This window comes from Portunus trituberculatus, chromosome 20, assembly GCF_017591435.1.
Source record: "Portunus trituberculatus isolate SZX2019 chromosome 20, ASM1759143v1, whole genome shotgun sequence".
Lineage (NCBI taxonomy): Eukaryota > Metazoa > Arthropoda > Malacostraca > Decapoda > Portunidae > Portunus > Portunus trituberculatus.
In genome coordinates, this window is record NC_059274.1 from 12481352 (window position 1) to 12501351 (window position 20000).

At 38.4% G+C, this 20000-nt stretch overlaps 3 protein-coding genes across 5 annotated transcripts in view; all 3 read left to right on the forward strand.

Moving 5' to 3' along the window:
• LOC123506699 overlaps positions 1–497 on the forward strand; it is a 4114-nt gene extending 3617 nt beyond the window's left edge. For all 3 annotated transcript variants that reach the window (XM_045258966.1, XM_045258969.1, XM_045258968.1), the window contains exon 2: positions 1–497. This exon is cut by the window's left edge and continues 702 nt beyond it. In XM_045258966.1, coding sequence (XP_045114901.1) covers positions 1–392 — 392 coding nt within the window. In that variant the 3' untranslated portion in view covers positions 393–497.
• Positions 498–2776: 2279 nt separating this feature from the next.
• LOC123506639 lies at positions 2777–10453 on the forward strand. Its single transcript, XM_045258887.1, has 4 exons — positions 2777–3004; positions 4448–4584; positions 5129–6997; positions 10445–10453. Exons 2-4 carry the CDS (start codon positions 4459–4461, stop codon positions 10451–10453), a joined length of 2004 nt encoding a protein of 667 aa, XP_045114822.1. The 5' UTR covers positions 2777–3004; positions 4448–4458.
• A 611-nt stretch (positions 10454–11064) lies between these two features.
• Positions 11065–16332, forward strand: LOC123506558 (pinin-like). Its single transcript, XM_045258756.1, has 4 exons — positions 11065–11632; positions 12502–12649; positions 14535–15250; positions 15374–16332. The coding sequence occupies exons 1-4, from the start codon at positions 11350–11352 to the stop codon at positions 15604–15606; spliced, it is 1380 nt and encodes a 459-aa protein (XP_045114691.1). The 5' UTR covers positions 11065–11349; the 3' UTR covers positions 15607–16332.
• Positions 16333–20000: the final 3668 nt, after the last annotated feature.

Here is a 20000-nt window from a genome sequence, read left to right on the forward strand (position 1 = left end):
AAGATGGGATAATCACCTATGTTCGGAAATCCCTCGGTCAGCTTTTACCGAAATTCGTTGTCGACTTACTGGTGTACACCGCCTACTTCCTGATATTTTTTGCCTCGTGTGTGGGTTACAACATGTTCTGTGAGCTGGGCTGCTACATCCTACTTGCACAGCACCTAAAGATCCACGAAAAGGCCTACGAGAAGAAATTGGACGTGGAGTTTACCGGCAGCATCTTCCAGGGCCCCTTGTATGCTTTGACAAGGAACTGGTGTGAGCACTGTAACGAGCGAGACCGCGGCCTGGTGATGAGGAGGCTAATGAAGAAGATGAAGGCAGACATACTGCCGGTTACCAACACTGCCTCCACGCCTCAGCAGGACACCACTAGAGACCCTCCCTGACCACCACCGCGATAGGAGTCGTATAACGGAGTGAATGCAGTGAATCACAAGAGTGCCAAAGTCTTAAGTGAAGATTAGAATTATAGCAATGACACAGTGATGTACGGGAGAATGATTGCAAATGGAAATGCTATAATACTTGACAAATAGTTGTGATATTAGAGTGAGCAGAGCTGCGTGGCTGATGGAACTACCAGTAGGTTACATTCGTCTTCTTTCGGTACTGAGAGGGACACGTCATTCGTACTACTTCGAGATGAATTTTAAGGTGATGGAGATTATATTATTATTATTATTATTATCATTATTATTATTATTATTATTATTATTATTATTATTATTATTGCTATTACCATTATTGTTATTATTATTATTATTATTATTATTATTATTATTATTATTATTATCATGATTGTTAGTTGTAGTCGTAGTAGCAGCAGTAGTAGTAGTAGTAGTAGTAGTAGTAGTAGTAGTAGTAGTAGTAGTATAAGTAGTAACAGTAGTAGTAGTAGAAGTAGTAGTAGTAGTAGTAGTAGTAGTAGTAGTAGTAGTAGTAGTAGTAGTAATAGTAGTAGTATCAGTAGTAGAAGTAGTAGTAGTATCAGTAGTAGAAGTAGTAGTAGTAGTAGTAGTAGTAGTAGTAGTAGTAGTATCAGTAGTAGAAGTAGTAGTAGTGTTTTTGTTGTCATTGCTATTATGTATCACCATTATTAAACCTGTGCTTGCGTCCGGCACGCAAATACTATCATGGTTTGTATGTACCGTTGATTGTTACTACAAAATGTCGCCCCTGGAGGGTGTCTAATCACTTGTATGGAGTCAAATAATCCAGTGTTTGCAAACGTTTAGGCGTTTATTTTTATAACTATTTTATTGGCCGCAATGAAATATTATTAAGATTTCCTAGAGCTGTTTTATTGTTATTATTATTATAATAATGATAATAATAATAATTATTATTATTATTATTATTATTTTATTATTCCAGGGATGATTTAACAAGTACTTTAGACCATATAAGAAGGGTGAAAATGTTTATAAGGACTTAAAGGCCTCAATCAAGAGACCTAATGAGAGAGGAACAAGTATACCGGTTTGAGAAACCCTCAGTATTATGCCCGTAGCACTGAGGCGACTTGACCACCGCCATTAACAAGCAACATTCCAGCAGGTGTTCACTACGGCAGAACAAAAAAGGAAAAGAGTAATAAAATCCGTTCATCCATAGTCCATATTCCACTTCTTTTTCTCACAATGACTGTTTTAGAATGTCATAGATATCATTAGTCTAGTTTTCATGGGCGTTTTTTCCACTGAGGGCGACGAATACTTGTTAAAACATCCATAAAATCACAACAGCTTGGAAAATCCCAGAATTTTTCACTAGACCTTGTAAAGACAAAAATAAAAATAAAGTAATCGAAAATTCGCATGTGTGATATTGCATTCCAGTGTCACCAGAGTAGTGTGCAAAAATGTATCGGAAATTTTATGTACAGGCTGAAGATAATAATCCAATCTACCTGTGCGTGATGTACACGACACGAGACAAAACTTTTGCACGCGACTTTTATGATGATTGCTATAATCACGGAGAGAGAGAGAGAGAGAGAGAGAGAGAGAGAGAGAGAGAGAGAGAGAGAGAGATAATTTAGTAAGCTATTTATTTTAGCAATGTGTATAGATGTTCTTCCTATTCCTGTATTATCAGTAGCGCAGTAGCAGTAGTGGTATACGCATTCGTGGTGACAGGTACACATTACGTCTCTGTTGGAAGCTGACGACGTATTGCATCATACGTGGATGAATTTCTTGATTCAGGTTAATTTATAAACACACATCAAATATTTTGTGTATAGTTTCTGTTGGATCCATTTAAGTAATCCAGATACTATGAAAATAAAACATAGTTAAAAATATATAGATTAGCTGCATAAACACTATGATAACATGATGAAAAGGGAAAACAGCTCATGCACAGTTGGAGTCAAGAGGCCGAGGGCAGAAAGGGAAACCAGCAGCTGGAAGATAAACATTATTTATTTTTTATTCTTTATTCCATTAATTTGTTTAGCCCAATCCCACCACTTATGGTGTTCTAAAGGGTTTTCATGTCAAATACATTAATTAGAATTTAATACATTACTTAGTACAAAATTAAAATCACTAATACTTACAGCTACGTACTACCTTCTACTAGATAGTACGTAGTACATGCACGTACCTACGTATAGGTATAAAGTTACATTTACATAAAAAAGACGAGATAAAGAATTAGATTGATCAAGGAGTTTAAAAATTAAATGTATATAGAAATATGAAAAAGGTGAATAAAAGTTTCAGATAATGATAAAACACCGAAATGGGAGGTTCATCATGAGCCGAGACAGATTGAGTACCGAAAAGGACATAAACACAGCAAACTTGACGACGGACGAACCTCGAAATCAATACGGAAAAACGTGTCAAAGCCACAAAAATACGAACTTTGGGTTATGAACACAGGATGATGACGCACCGAGGACTAGAGTAAAGCAGTGAATATGGTGAAATAAGGAGAAGAAAACCGAGATCAGCGTCTTCACACCTGCTGTCTGCTGGCCCGGTGTCACGTGGGTAGTGGCTGTGGTTGTGTTTGCACCATGTGGGAGTTAGTTCCGCTCCCTGTGTGCTCAACATGAACCGCTAGTCACGGCTGTGGTTGTGGGAGGAGTGCAGAGTTAAAGTTAGTTATGTTACCAAGATACCAGTGAAGTTAATGTTTAACTGCAAATTACCTCACTGATACAATAGATTTACGGGCCTAAGCTGTATACCAGTTTTCCTTCTTACTCTTTCTCGCTAGCCAATAAGCCATCAAAGCGGTAGAAAAGTGGCTTTATAAGGTGCTGAGAAAAAAAAGTCTCGTTAAGAAAATGTAATGCTGAAAATCAAGTTGTGTTGCTAAGGAAAGGGAAAACTGAAATTGTTTATGTTTCGCAAGCTATCCACAGTCACTGAATGTCATACACAGTTGTGGCAATGTAAGAGTAAAGTGTTCTCTACCTAGCTGAAACTTACCCATTCAGGGGGTGACCGTCAAACTGCTGGGAACTGGGAAAAAAATAAATGCAAGACTCAAAAAAGACAATTAACAAAACTACTGCAGTCACTTCTAATGGACAGCTGAAGCAAAGCACTATGTTATTTGCCAGATGACCCAGAGTATAGTGAACTCCTAAGATATTTTGCCTCACAACTTGGAGTCAAACAAGAGAACATCATTTCAGGCCTTGGTAAAGAGGTATGTCACTCAACTGTGACAAGGGTGTTAGACAAGGATGATTGTGTTCCATACAATTTTTGATACTTTTCAAACAGATGACCATTTTTCTGTATAAGCTTTTAAAAGCCTGTCTTGGCACATTACTTACATGGATGGTGTCCTGCAAGAGGCCCTAATGGAATTGTGGCTCCAGTACAGCAGCCTCAATACTGCTTACTTACCTGACCTGCGTACGGTGGATATTTGGGCACGATGGTTATACTTTTGTTCTTACTTTGCCCAATATTTATCTAATTTAGATTAGAAAACAACTACTGAGTCAACACCCACAAGCCACTTGCAGATAGTTCCAACTGTTGACCACTCGGTAGGAGAAAGAAAACTTTCTATTGTTAAGCTGAGCTCTGGACCTGAATAATTTCTTCAAACTTCCCTGAGTGATAGTGTTTTCATGGATCCTGAATAGTCCCTTGGTGCATTCACTGTCATATTTTCCACATAAAATCTTGTATGTCCAACTTAGGTCACCTTGAGATTTTCTATATGCTAGAGTAGGTAAATTTAGTGTCCTCTATCAATTATCATTTATGAAGAAAGATTCAAGTTTTCACAAAAATATTACCATTTGCAAAAGCCATCAGATATTGAGTGGAAAATTTGTCCTGTAAAGAAAGCAAGATCTAGAAGTGAATGGTTTATGAATTAATATTCTATGTTTGTTTTATCCTGCCTTTAGATTATTGTGGTAGTAACATTTACCTTACTTACCTTTCATATATTTTGTCAGCAGATAAAGCAACCATGAGGCGAATGAAGATTCGTGCCAAACCCAATTTTGGCGGAGGAGGAGGAGGAGTATCGCGGACTAGTTCAGGCCCTGGGCGAGGCAGTGCGGCACCTGTGGAGGCCCAGACCAGCAAGGTCCAGGTGCGTACGGGGCAGTATCTGTTTAATCTTATAAAGATATTAGGATTGAAGTAAATTGTGCTTGAATTCTATTTATTGCAGGGATTTATTTTTAGGGCTGGGTGATGTTTCTATAATAAGCTTTGTGAACACTAAAGTCTTCACTCACAGAGATATGATCACTAATTATTTTGACTTGCCACAATTTTAGTCTGATTGTTAGTATTACATTTGATTGGTAATTATCTTCTGCAGAATAACATAAGGCAAAGACCTACAAAGTTGATTAGCAAGTTTGTTATTTATAGATATAAAAGAAAGATAACATGGAAAAAAAAATTTAACCTTTTGTACACTTTGGAATAGAGTAATTGTAGTATTTTCTTCTATATTTCTCAGTATACTCATCTTAACAATATTTATTGTCTGTTACTTGTACTCAATGTTCCATTATTATATCGTTTTCATAATGAAACTCAATCAATTATTTTATTAGCTCCTCTTCATTAGCTACCCACAAGAATTAATCCTTTAATACATAACTCATTGATATCACATTTTCCAGATCACTCCACCCCCCCAGGAAGAAGCTGATGTGTCTGTCAAGTGTTTGGATGGAGATGTAGAACAGACTTCAGGAACTCAAAACATAAATAGTGATGTTTCAAGTGTCACTCTTCAAGAGAATACCAATAAGTCTCCTTCCAATATTACTACCTCAATGTCTTCCCAGGTGCATGCTACACAGCTCAGTCTAACAAGTGTACAAGGCGTAAAGTCATCTGATGTTACTGAAAGTGGCAAGGAGTTTCAACAAGTAGTTACAGACAATAACTCTGAATCAAGTGTGGCAATCTCATCAGAAACGGAAGGTAGTGTGACCCCTAAGCCACCAGAATCACATGCCATTCCAATACCAAAATCTCAGCCACAGGAAAGTCCTGGTGCCACAACCTTCCAAATAATTTCTCAGTCCATAACACAAACCCATGTTGATAAATCAGTGGATGTATCTTGTGGTGCTGCTTCACCTATAAGTGACTCAAACACTAATGTTTCCAGAGACACTCACCAAGACTCTGATGGGAAGTCCACATTATGCATAAGGAGGAAGAAGTTAAAGGTTAAGCCAATGCTGGGCAGTGTAAGAAAGGGTAGTGTAATTGATAAAGCCAAGGTGAAGGCTTCTGACAGTAACACTAGTGCACCAAACGTGAAAAGTGAGTGTGTTGATGTGCAGACTTCAGGAAATCAAACCAACACAGAAGAAAATGTGAGTAAGCCAGAGAATGCAGTAAACAATCAACTAAATCAGAATATGCAAGCAAAAGCTAATATTGATGCAGATGCAGATCATGTTTCTAAAATGTGCAATGAAAAGCCATCAGAGAAAGATGTTTATTCTGGAACAAAAGCTACACCAGAATCTTCCGAGGCCAGTGAAGTGCTGGTATGCCCCACTGAAAAGGAAGTCATACTAGTAAGACAAGAAGTGGAAATTGAAGATGTATTGCCAGAGAGGACATGTGAGGACATGGAGGTGGAGGTGGTCAAGGAAAACATAAACACAGACGTAGTTGTGAATGAAAACCCACCTGCTGTAGGAAATAATGCGGCTTCCAAAGCCATTTCTCATACCAGTGCCCCAGCGACTGGCTGTAAGAGACGGCCAAGAATTTGTGCAAAACCCACTTTAATAACAAAAAAGAAAAAGGAAGATAAGGGCACTGTAGTTAAGCCAACAAAGCAAATCCTAGCAACAGATGAACAGCCAACAAATGCATCACCCCAGGAAAGTATTGCAAGAGGATCTGGCAGTGAGGAATCTGATGCTGTTGTAGTGAAACCAAATATTGATATTTGTGAAACTCGTCAAAGAGAGGAATGTAAATCAAAACCCACTATTGCTTCCTTCAAGAAAGAGGTGAAATTTGCTGAAATTGAGCTAAACAAAAAACACAGTCATTACTCAAATATAAGTGACAGTAATAAAGATAGAGAGTCAGAGGAAACTCAGAAAATGAAAAAGGAAGGAATTCATGATAATGTCAAAGAAAATGTTGATAATACTTTCCACAGCAACCTCAAGACACCCAGGAAAAAGAAACTTAGTGAAAATAAAGAAATTGATCCAGAGTTGGAAGTACTTGACATTAATACCAGTGTGGAAAAACAAGGAAAAAATAAATTAAAACAAGATAAATGTGAAGAAGTAGTGAACAGTGATGACAGCACTGGTGACAAGGAGAATGCATCCACAGCTGTCACTGAGCTTCCCAAGCAGGAGAGACTCGTCAAGGATAACTGCTCAGGCATCATGCAAAAAGCCAAAACAAAGTCTCCAGTACATAGTTCCAAGTTATATGGAAAGTTTGAGAGAAAACTTAAATTTGAAGAAGATGGAGACTCTCCTGATAAGAAAAAAAACCTCATAGTGTCCTGTCTCCATGTCTCCATTTATCCAATTTTTCTTTAAAGTTATGCACATTATGTGCTGTAACAACTTCATTATTCAATGCATTCCACTTTTCCACCATTCTGTGTGGAAAACTGTATTTTCCAATATCCTTCACACACTGCCTCATCCTGATCTTCTTTACATGTCCTCTTGTCCTTCTATCTTCTTCTGTCACCAGCACCAGGTCTTCCTTGTCTATCTTTTCAATGCCATTGACTATCTTGTACATTGTTATTAGGTCTCCTCATTCTCTTCTATCTTGTAAGGTTGGCAGTCCTATTTCCTTCAGACATCCTTCATATGTTAGGTCCTTTAATTCTGGCACCATCTTTGTAGCAATCTTCTGTATCCATTCTTTTTAGAGCTCAGAGACCACACCACAGCTGCATATTCCAGCTTTGGATGTATCATGCTTGTGATGATTTTTTCATCATATCTTTGTCCATGAATTCAAATGCCACTCTTATTTTATATGATAATCCAAATATCTTGCATATTTGTTTTCAGGGTTCAGATTTTCCTGTATAATAACTCCCAGATCTTTTTCCTCTTTAGTCTTCATTATTTGTTCCTCTCCCATCAGATAGTTCCATACCAGTCTTCTTTTGCTCTTTCCTAGTTCCATTACGTGACATTTCTTGGCATTGAACTCCAATTTCCAATTCTTACTCTACTCATAGAGTTTGTTTATATCTTCTTGTAACAGTAAACAGTCCTTCCAAGTTTTGATAACTCTTAACAGCTTTGCATCATCAGGAAATGAATTAATATAACTGTTTACTCCAATGTGAATGTCGTTTACATAAATCTGAAACATAATGACGGTTAACACTGACCCTTGTGGCACTCCTCTTGTTACTTTATCCCAAGATGAGTATGTATCTCTGATCACAGTTCTCATCTCCCTGTCCTTCAAATAATCCCTTGTCCATTCTAACAAAGTTCCTCGCAGTCCTCCTATGTTCTCTAGTTTCCAAAGTAGTCTTCCATGAGGGACTTTATCAAAAGCCTTTTTTATGTCCAGGTATACTGTGTCCACCCATCCATCTCTGCTTTCCAGTCCTTCTATTACTCTTGAGTAGAAGCTTATTAAGTTTGACACACATGACCATCCTGTCTTGAACCCAAATTGTCTGTTCGATATGACTTGTTCTTCTTCCAGATGTTTAACCCATTTTTCTTTGATAATTATTTCACACAACTTCCCCATAACACTTGTAAGTGACACTGGTCTGTAATTTAATGGCTCAGTTGCCTTTCCTCCTTTAAATATTGGTATTAGGTTGGCTCTCTTTCATTCTAGTGGAACTTTCCCTTCATTTAGTGAACTTGTAATTATTTCCCAAATTGGATCCAACAGTTGCTCTTTACATTCTTTTAGCACCCAGCCTGATACACCATCTGGCCCCATTGCTTTTCTGACATCCAAATTATCTAATAATCTTTCATTATCCTCTTTGTGCACCGTGATTTCCTGTAATCCTTGGCAATGCAATGTCCTATTTGGTTCTGTAAATTCCTCTTCTACAGTGAACACAGTTTTGAAGCTCTCATTCATTATTTAACACATTTCCTTCTCTGCTTGGTATGTCTTCCTTCCTTTAATTAGTTTTTCTATTGTTTCCTTGTTCTTCATCTTACCATTTATAAATTTGTAGAAAAGCTTGAACTCGTCTTTGCTTCTCCGCGCCACATCTTGCTTAAAGTTTCTTTCTTCCTCTCCTTACTCTAATATATTAATTTCTCGTATCCTTATACTGCTGTCTGTTATTGTCATTTCTCTGTTTTATGAGTTTCTTCCAAGCTTTATCTTTTGCCTTTTTATGCTTCTGTGCATCTAACATTGTACCAAGCATATATTTTTTCTTAACTATAAAAAAAGTATGTATTTCTTTACTCCTTCATTATATTTCTGGATGAATATTTAATATTTCCCTTGTATTGTCCTTCAGTACTTAATGCTTCTCTATTCAATATCAGCAAAAAATTTTCCTTAATTTTTCAAAATCTGCTTTTGCATAATTTGTTCTCTCTTTTTTGTAGTCATCTCGGTATCATATCCCATCCTCCTCCTGTATTTCCAGCTCTAATGTCTCATGATCACTTCTTCCCATTGGACTAAGATACTGTATGCTTCTTTGTGAATACTAGGTCAAGAAATGATAGTTCTTCCCTCCTGTACCTTGTTGCCTCCACCCACCATAGTCAACTGTAATACCTCCTCACTCCATTGTCCAGCATTATCCATTATTTCCATCTCTCTCCATTTTATATTTTTACGTTAAAGTCTCCAACTAAAAGCATTCTTCCATCTGTTCTCAACATATTATCTAAGCACTTAATCACCTCTCTTTGCATACCTTTATGTTCCTCAGTTCCCAATGTATTTGTCTTAGGTGGCACATGTGTAATGATGATTTTTTTTTTTTTTTTTTTTTCTTATCTTTTCTTCTTTCTTTCTTTCTTTCTTTCTTTCCAATTCCTCTGTTATGATTGTTACTCCCATTACTTCCACCATGCCTTCACCATATTGTACATCCTCCACACATATATTATCACAAACCGTTATTAGCACTCCTTCCTGTCTCTTCTCCAGGTATTATATCCCTCTGCTTTAAAGTTAACATGGATCTCTGCTTTTTTGTTTTGTTTCAACGATGCACATTTCATCCGGCTTTTTCTCTTTCAAATAATCTCTAACCTCCAACATGCTGGATAACAACCAATCTATATTAGTATAAGTCACTCTTAATTTCTTGCCTCTTCCATGACCTCCTCCTTCTTCCATAGATACCACTTCTTTAGTCTCATATCTAGAACCCTCCAGTAGAATTTCTTTTTTTCTCGATCTCTGTCCTTTTCTTGTTTTTTTTTCCTTTGCTTCATTTCTTAGCACTTTCTCTTTTTACCTATCCTGCAGGTTCATATCTCTTTTTATCTATATATCTTTATGTTTAGTATCATTGGCCAGCTTCCCTTGTCATAATTTCTTCCACCACCACCTGCGATCTCATTCTCACTTTCATTGGTCTCTTCCCCCTTCATTAAATCTTCCCAACCTAATCACTTCTTCCGCTTCCACATCCAACTCCTGTGTGCTGTCGTAGACCTGTTTGTAATGGTTTTGGTCAGTTCTCTCTCTTCATGCTCTCTCATGAACTTGTTTGGATTTTTTTTCCTTCATCCCAAATATCAAGAAATATTTCTTCTTATCCACTGTATCTCTCACTAGATCTTTTTTCTCCTTAATTACTTGTATAATAGCATCTTGTTTTTTTCTGAATTTTTCTCTATACTACCTCTGAAAATTTAACTGGCCTCTTCCTGTTCCTGTTTCCATGCATTTCGTAATTCCGTCAGCTTGTTTTCACCCATTCCAATTTCTACTCTGTCCTCAATCCCATCCTGTACTTTTTTCCATAGGCTCCTTAAGGAGTCTTTGTAGTGGTGACATGTAGCCTTTAGTATATCATTTTGTTTCTTTATCTCCTGTATCTCCTCCTTCAATCCCTGATTGATTACATTGACGTATTCACATTCTACTAATCTCTATCTCAGCTCTGTGTTTTTGGTTATCAGTTTGTCCTGCTAGTCCATTAAACTCAGCATCACTTTCTTCATGTGCCTTATCTCTCTTTCCATGTTTATCAGCCTCCTCATATTGCCTCTTTCATCTCTAAATCCAGAAAAGTCCTTATTCATATTATCCTCAGTCAATCTCCTCAGTCCTACAGGTGTTTTAATGAATCGCTGTTTTTCACTACATGGCGTTTTTGGTGTCATACATCTAGCTTTGCCACCCAGTTCCGTTTCTCTAAATTTTTTCCATCTATACATGTCCAAATCTTATGTTATAGAGATAGGAGAACCCTATGGCCCCCTAATCCTCTGCACATACGTCTAGATCAGGCTCCAACGCCTTCTGAAGCGCTTTCCTTGGGAGCTGCTCAACAATGTCTTGATGGTTTGGCTTCGTGATGTGTGTGTGTGTGTGTGTGTGTGTGTGTGTGTACATTGCATACTTTGCATATTTCTTACTCTGTCATACGTCATCACACGAATATGGAAAACCATCCCTACGGGGCTCAGAAATGCCTGTTTATAGTTTAACCATAAAATATATGTCTCACACTTACTAAACACTTAAAATTTACTGTAATTAGAATTGACAGGTATATAGTTTAGTTTTACTTTTTTCCTTTACAGTGAACACATTCCATTCTCAGTCTCCTTATTGTTTCATTGTTTTTAATTACATAAACAGATTTCATTACCTGTCTGGTCTGATATTGTTCATTCATGGAAGAGGAGTAGGAGATACAACATAAATGTGGATCAACTCAATATGTAGTCTGCATCTGACCATGGATGCATTTTATGAATTGGTGTTTTTTCTGATGATCCCAGACTATGACCCCAAGGAAGACAGAAAGGCAGCACGGCAGGCTGAGAGGGCAGAGGCCAAGCGGAGACGGCTGGAGATGAAACAACAGGACAAAATTAAAGAAATGGAAAAAAAGAAGCTGGCAAACAAGAAGAAGAAGGCTGCAATCAAGGGCCGCAAGAAGGTGCTCCGCAAGGCATACAGGAATCGGGGAAGAAAGAGGAAGGGTAGGTTTTAATTCCTCATTGGTACCCTCCTTAGTGGTGTCACTAACTTTGGTTAAAGAAAATCAAGAGAGGAAGGATTGCTTGCAGTCATTATTTGGGACTGCAGTCTCATAAGAATTAAACCCAAAAAATTATTGGAATAAGTAAAGTCAGTTCTGTTTTGTTGCTGAAAATGATAAGCAAGTCATCTTACTGAGGCTTTACTATGCCAGCATTATTTCCTTGGAGTAAAGGTCACAACTGAAGAATTTTCCATCTCCTGATTTAACCATATTGTAATTAACAAGGTGAAACATTATGCATTTCTTACATACAGACAAGACTATATGCATACTTCCAGGGAACAAGGATTATAGAAGAGCAAATAAAAGTTTGAATAGTGCCATTGTTAAGGCAAGTCTAATAACTTCCATATTACATAGTGTCTAATAAATGGCTTACTTGTTTGTATACTTATAACTGTTACACTTCAGAAAATTATATACTATATATGCTTTATATCTTTGCATGAAGAAGAGTACAAGATAGTCAAGTTGTTTTATTTAATTGTTTTTGTGAAATTAGGAAATGCATAATAAGCTGAAGAGTTTAGAAAACCAGTAGAAGAAATATTCAAAAGAGAAAAAATACAAGGAAATATATCAAAGTGAAAGAAATAAAAGCAAAGGGAATGCTGAGCATTGTAGAGACCAGTGAAAGGAGAGTTGGTGAAGATCTGAGATGAGTAAATTAGGAGTATTATTAGCAGACTGTTGTAGAAGAATATAAAATAGTTATTGAATACGAGGAGTGGAAGGAATTAGCTTGGAGATTATTCATATGTTGTAAAGATTGTGTTTGCTTATGTGTGATACTTTATTCACTAACAGAAACCTTTGAGAGTGACAATGAGGATTCACCCAGTCTGGATGACTCGGACAGTGCCTCAGAGGACTCAGTATCAGAGCAGCCACAACCAGAGGACCTGGTGCCTGTGAAGCCAAGAGTGATGCTGAAAAGGCGACTCCCAAAGAGACGGTCAGTGCTCCCTGCTCATCACAGTTCACTAGTCACTTGTATTGTACATTTCATCTCAGCAAAGAAGTAACCTTTTGGTAACTCTCCCAAGCATTCCTACATGCAAATAAGTAACTGGTAATGTTAAAGACAACAGAATTAATTTAAAACAATAGCATATAATATGTTGTATGTAACTTTCTAAACATAAATGCATTTAAGCTGTATTTGTACATTTACTAATTAGGTGAAGAGATATTGCTTAGCAGCCTCAGATATAGGATTTCATTCTACCATGTGAGGTTTTATTTCATCAGACATATATACATACATACCTATGCCAAGGCTATCTCCCTTAAATGTGAGTAGCTAAGACAAGGGACGCAACTATTACATTCACATTCAGTCACCACTCTTGTAGCCCCTTCACCCTGAAGGAGAAGAGAATGGGAATCAGTCACATAGCTTAGATAGTTTAGCCTGGAACAAGGCTTCTTTATGGAAAGTACTCTCCCCCTACCACATCTGATTGCCTTACTCCTGTGTGAGACTGTCGATGTGTGTCACCTTCCTTGAAGGTTGCAGGGTTGTCATTGCTCACATATTCACAATTTGCCTCCCATGCACTTCATGCACAATCAGTTTTGTGCTCCAGTGTCAGTTCTTTTCTTTTCAAGACCTCCTGTATCTTATCTATCCATCCCAATCCTATACATGGCCCATCTTGCAAATTTGCATCTTGCACTTCATCTTTCTGATTTCATTACTCTTTCATCCTCAACATGTCCTCCTCACATTGTTCTGTCTGTCTTGCCAAGTTTTCCATAACACCTGTTCTCACTTCTTCATTTTTTACTCTGTCCATCTAAATTACTCCATACAAACTTGTTCACCTCCATTACATACAACCCCTCTTGTCATGTGCCTTCTCTAAATCCAAAATTTCCAGAAAACTTTAGAATATTTCTTTTCTTTTTTTGCTAATTACTTTCCACAAATCTAATTGCAAGCACCTGACCTATCAATCTATTTCATTATACATTTCATTATTACATTTAGGTTATCTACAAAGAAATTTTTTTTTTATTTATTTATTTATTTTATTTTTTTATTTATTTATTTATTTTTATTTATTTTTTTTTTACTTATTTATTTTTTTTCATCAAATTCCAATGCCTTAAGCATTCCAATATTTTCTTACTAAAGTTAAAGCTAAATTCAGTTGTTTTTAGTTTTGATGTTCATTTATAGAAAAAAAATTTATATCTAGAAAAGTTATTACAATGTGTTTCTTTTTTTATGAATTTCATTGGCCTTAGCATTGCAGTATGTTCTTATTAAAAAAAAAGTTAGATTTTGTTGGTTTTAGTTCTCAGATCCATCACATCCAATGCTCTCCACAACATTAGCCAGGGGAACCCAACTCCTCACTGTGGTGCTCCAACCACAGTAGTAACCTCCCAGTAAACTCATGAGCCTGAGCAAAACTCAATCTACTGACTTTTTTTCAGCAATGCCATGCCTGAGCGTTACCACTGTACTAGCCAGAGAATGTTTGGGAGAGAAATATCAAATAGTATTTTCTTTTTTGGGATGGAATACATTTGATTTAGTAAAGTATAAATTTCTAATGATCCTTGCTCAAACAGCTTTATTTTATACTGAATCCCAGACCCAATCATAAGTCATAAAAGCTTTATCTCTCTCTCTCTCTCTCTCTCTCTCTCTCTCTCTCTCTCTCTCTCTCTCTCTCTCTCTCTCTCTCTCTCTCTCTCTCTCTCTCTCTCTCTCTCTCTCTCTCTCTCTCTCTCTCTCTCTCTCTCTCTCTCTCTCTCTCTCTCTCTCTCTCTCTCTCTCTCTGATTGTGATGCTTGTGATGTATGTCTAAAGTAACTCTGCCTTTCAGGAGCTCCTTGGTGATAAGTGAGGTGACTGTAACAATGGAGACAGTGAAGTACAGTGAGCCAGCATGTACAGTTGAGCAGCCAGCAGATGAGCACGAAGCACCAAAAGAGTGTGTCCAGCCTTTTTCCAAAGCAGAGGAAAACTTAGATAACCATCAAGGCCCTTGTGAGGAGACACACCCTAACAGTAGTCCTGATAGTGTTATCCCACAAAGAAGCGAGGAGCTCAACCATCATGAGGAACAAGAGAATGAGATGAATTTATTGAATGAGTATTCTCAGCTTCCTCTCAATGAAGGATTACCTGAAACCCACATTATTGAAAACATGATCTCTGAGGAGGATGAAGATGTAGATGTTGAAAATTCACCTAAAACCAACATCAATGAAAGCATGATTACTGAGGAGGATGAAGAAGTAGATGTTGAAAATGTAACTGATAGCTACATTACTGAAAACATGATATGTGGGGAAGAAGAAGATGTAGATGTTGTAAACGACTCAAATACAAGCCAACAGAATGATGTCAATAGCAATGAGCCCAGTAACAGCAGCAGCACCACCACCATCACCAGCACTAGCACCAGCACCACCACTACCACTACCACCACCAGCATCCCCACCACCACCACCACCACCTGTGAAGATGAACATTCAGAGAACATGGAGACAATGAGTCTGTTGTCTCCCTGCAATCCTGCACCAGAACTAGCAAGTGGTGAGTGTATTGTGCTTGCTAAGGTGTTTGGCCTTTATAATAGACAACTATAAGAGAATTATTTGCAGGAACAAAATCTTTATCAGGATAAAAGGTTGAGAATTGTGGTATTCTCCTTTTCAGATGACGATGGTCAGAGAGTGTGGCACTTCCCTGTGTCAGCCATCCAGACTTTGGAGGATGGACGGCAGGTCATCTTGGTGCCCACCTCCAGTGGCCATAACAGTGTGCCAGTCCCCATACTGCCCCCTGGCACCTCCAATGTGGTGGTGATGGCCACCGATGTTCCAGACTCCCCTGGAGAACTCATTTATCATGTTTATGTGGTGTCTCCTGTCGAGACTGGAGACTCTTAGTCAAGCACTAGCCCCTCACCACAAGGTGTGGGGATGGGAGTGGTGTGGGGCTCTGGTGATCATCAGACCCTTTCCAGCAGTACAGTCTTGTCGTAGATGTACTTTTTATTTAACTTTGAAATGTGATACTAATGTGTAAGCTTATTTATATTATTTTTTACTGGGAAATCTTACATAAGAAATGGAAATACTTATAAGCATTATTGGCCATATCTGTATTGTGAAATAGGTGTTTGTTCTTTTAAGTAGTGTAAGTAACATGTAAATTGAAGTTAAAAACTGCCATATTTTATGCATAGATTTTGATATTGTATAGTCTCAGGAAAGTAGAGTTGAAGATGGGATATACCGGACTGTCACCAGAACCAAGTTGCTGTGTCAGGCTCGTGAGGGACTACAATCTTCAGCTTTTTAAGGTTAACAACTTTGTAAGGTAGTGTACAGTCTCACTGAGCTGTTACCAAAGCTAGTCAATCAATAGTGATAAGTTTTTAACATGTTACATTTATAATTAGTATCCCTACTCTTAAGCAGGAAGTGGGAAGGTGAATGACTGGGTGTGAGGGTGGGAGGGTTAGTGGCCAGGAAGGGGAGGGGTGCAGGCATGATTGCTTGTGTTGACTGTGCTTGTGTCCTGTGACTGGCTGTTGTGTGTCGCCAAAGTTGTCTGTAGTGGAAGGTTATGATGTATGCTTACTATTATGATAAATGTTAACTATTGGTAAAGGATTGTTTGATATTTTATGACCAGAAAGTAAAATTTGACGATTTGGTAAGACAGCTTATTTGAAAAGTTTATTTTATTTATTTATTTATTTTTATTTTTTTTGTGTGTGTGTGTGTGTGGAACGGGGATGGCAAATATTGATATGTAATTTTGTGATGAACTTAAATCTGCCTGCTCACTAGTAATAGTCAATTGCATATAGTTACCGTGGTAACAGCTCGTCCAGTAGTGGTAATGGTATGATTCAAAATTTTCATCAGGAGATACTTATTTTATTGCAACTATAACTTTATACTAATTAACATCTTTCGTGCGGTAAAAATAAATGAAATGAAAATAAGTTCGAAACAATGATGTGAATCTTCGTAAGTTCGTGTGGTTCGGTTGGTATCACCGCGTCCGATCGTCCGACGTCATTGTGGCATTTGATAGCTGACGACAGTGGACCGAGGTTAGATAGGAGTCGATCTCTGCAAGGCTACTAATAGGTAAGTAAAGCAGGATGTGGTCACTGCTTTAGGATTCATTTCGTCACTATATTCGTCTGAATGTGCCATGAAATGATGTGCATGATGCCTAGATAATAATTACGTTTAAACGCACCACAGGCAAAACAGTTCTCGCAGTCAGTGGTATAGGCAATTCCTTCGCAAGGTCTGCATCTGGCTGTTTGGAGCAATAGTCATACTATGAGGCGCAATTCACAAAGCGCAGGTCTTGTTAGTGCACAAGAAACCTATTCTAAAGAATCCTTAGTACTTTAGTGTGTGGATTGCATGCGCCACTAATAGGCGGAAGCTGAACAGCGCTTCCCATACACTCTTCAAGTGTGCCTACAGGCCTTACCGTAAAAAAAAAAAAAAAAGTCAATAAAATGGTCTAATCGTACACAAATCTCAAGGCAAAAATGTGTCCCAGTATTGAAGGAGTTTAATGTCCGGAATTTCACCTTCCATCAATAACTGTTTAAAAAAAAATGTTATTTCTATAGGTTGAATGGTAGGGGAAAAGATTACTGAGTGGCAGCTGCTTTGGTCTCGTTTCGCTCTGGACCAGTGGTTTGCGTAGGCTACCACTGGTCCACAAGTACGTGAAGGCCTTCCAGGTGGTACATGAGCACTTTTAAGATCATTTGTGACTTAGTTAATTTAGTTAAATACCCAAGTTCATTTCTCAGAAAAAAAAAATATCGTAAATCTTAAGAACAGGACCTTCTCTCTAATCTGTGCAATAATAACACAAAATAATGAGTAGTTAATGGAGAACACGTACCTTGTGGTCTTCTTTGGGGTCACACACGGTTATGTCACATTGCCTCACTGAAATTAGAGACGTCACTCGGAGTAAGTCCAAATAGTAAACATTGCTATTGTCTACGTATTGTATATATCTGGGGTTTGTGGGTAACAGAAAGTGACTGTCTGTTGTTTACATCCTGGGTTTGTGGGGTAACTGCTGAATAGGATTCTTATTGTGTCTATAGTTCTTTTGTCCAATGACGTGCCACCACCTCTTCACACCACAAGCTGCACCAATGGGAATTTGCTATATATATTCGTTGGCGGGGCACAGCTGGGCAGACAGGTGCACAGAGATGTGTGCGCGCAGTTGAACCGTGGCCACCAGTGACATTAGTTGTAAAGGTTGCGAATTTGATTACTGGGAAATCATCACTCCTGCGATGCAAGTCAGTGTACAATCGAGAAGAGGACCAGCCAGGACCTGCATCCTTTCGTTAAGGTATTGTGAGGAGGGGTATTGGTAGAGGTAGGGCATATTGTGTGAAGCTATAAGAGAACCGGTGTGTGGAGGAGGGAAGCTGCCCCAAAGCAAGGATACGGTAGGTTAGGTTTATGTTAGGGTTAGGTTAGTGTTGCAGGTTAGGTTACGTTAGGTTAGGTTTATGTTAGGGTTAGGTTAGTGTTGGAGGGCGGGGTCCTCCCGGCTGGGTTAGGTTACGTTAGGATAGGTTTTTGTTAGGGTTAGGTTAGTGTTGTAGGGGGTGGTCCGGGGGGGACAGCCCCCCCGGTTAGGTTAGGTTTTTGTCCTTAGATTTTTTTGGATCGCCATATCTCACCTCTTTTGGCTCACCCCCAAAAAAAAAAAACCCGATTCCCCACGTGCCCCCAAGCTTGTGGGGAGGAAAGGGGGTAATAGAAAAGAATATGTAAGGAGTTGCTGTTCTATAGATTTACCATATTTCCTGTTTTTTTTTTTCTGGAACCAGATGGTACTCGGGGACTCTACGAGACCTTCAAGGGGTACTCGCTCAGGAAAACTTTGCGAAGCACTGCCTAGACTAGAATTTAGTCAACAAAAATGAAAATGAAAAAAGAGGAGTGATGGAGAAGGAGAAAGAAGAAAGTGATGAATGTTAGTTTTTTTTTTTTTTTTTTTTTACTGTTGTCTTGTCAACTCACGCTTCAAGCATGAGACTCGCACATTTTACCTCCTTCTCAATCTCGCATGCATCGTCTCTAAAAAAAAAAATCACTCATTTTTATAAGTATTTTCAAAATATTCATTTTACATATTTTCCGAGAGAAATTGTAAAACCTAATTGTTCCGGATTATAAAATGTCCGCTCCCCTTCAGTTTGTAAGCCTTCACCTGACTGGTCGATTACAGCCAGCCAGTAATAGCTATACATAAATCAATCTCGTAAGTTGTTGTTGATGGGGATGTAGAGGGACGTCGCCCTTGACCTGACCAGGGGCTGCGCCCCTTGAACCTCTACTTCTCACTCTTTGGGACTGCTAAGGGTTGACACTTGACAGCTATGTTGATGAGGTGGTGAAGTGACAACACCAGAAAGACACTCTCTCTCTCTCTCTCTCTCTCTCTCTCTCTCTCTCTCTCTCTCTCTCTCTCTCTCTCTCTCTCTCTCTCTCTCTCTCTCTCTCTCTCTCTCTCATTATGTGCCATACCACCACCACAACCCCTCCCAGAAACGCATTCACCTCCTCCCCCCACACACACACACACACCACACCACACACACACACACACACACACACACACACACACACACACACACACACACACACACACACACACACACACACACACACACACACACACACACACACACACACACACACACACACACACACACACACACACACACACACACACACACACACACACACACACACACACACACACACACACACACACACACACACACACACACACACACACACACACACACACACACACACACACACACACACACACACACACACACACACACACACACACACACACACACACACACACACACACACACACACACACACACACACACGTTATAATCCGTAATAAGATCGTGTCTGGCTGTTTTTTTTTTTTTTTAAATAATACTTTCATCATTCTATAATTTTACCTTTTTTATTAGGACACCTAGTATTGTTTTGGTGCTTGATGTAAGATTTAGAAAATATGAAAAACACGACCCAGGTAATAATTTCCAATAAAATTAGTCGAACTGTTTGTATTTTAAATTAATAAACTTTAACGGTATTAAATAGAAAACTAAAATCTTTACACGACGAGGAATCTGTGCTTTCTTTATTTGGTTTAAAAGGAAAATTATGACGTATTCGGAAAATGTAATATAATGTAGTATGGTTGAGCTTTCCTTCTCGATGATGTGTTTGTGGCGCTA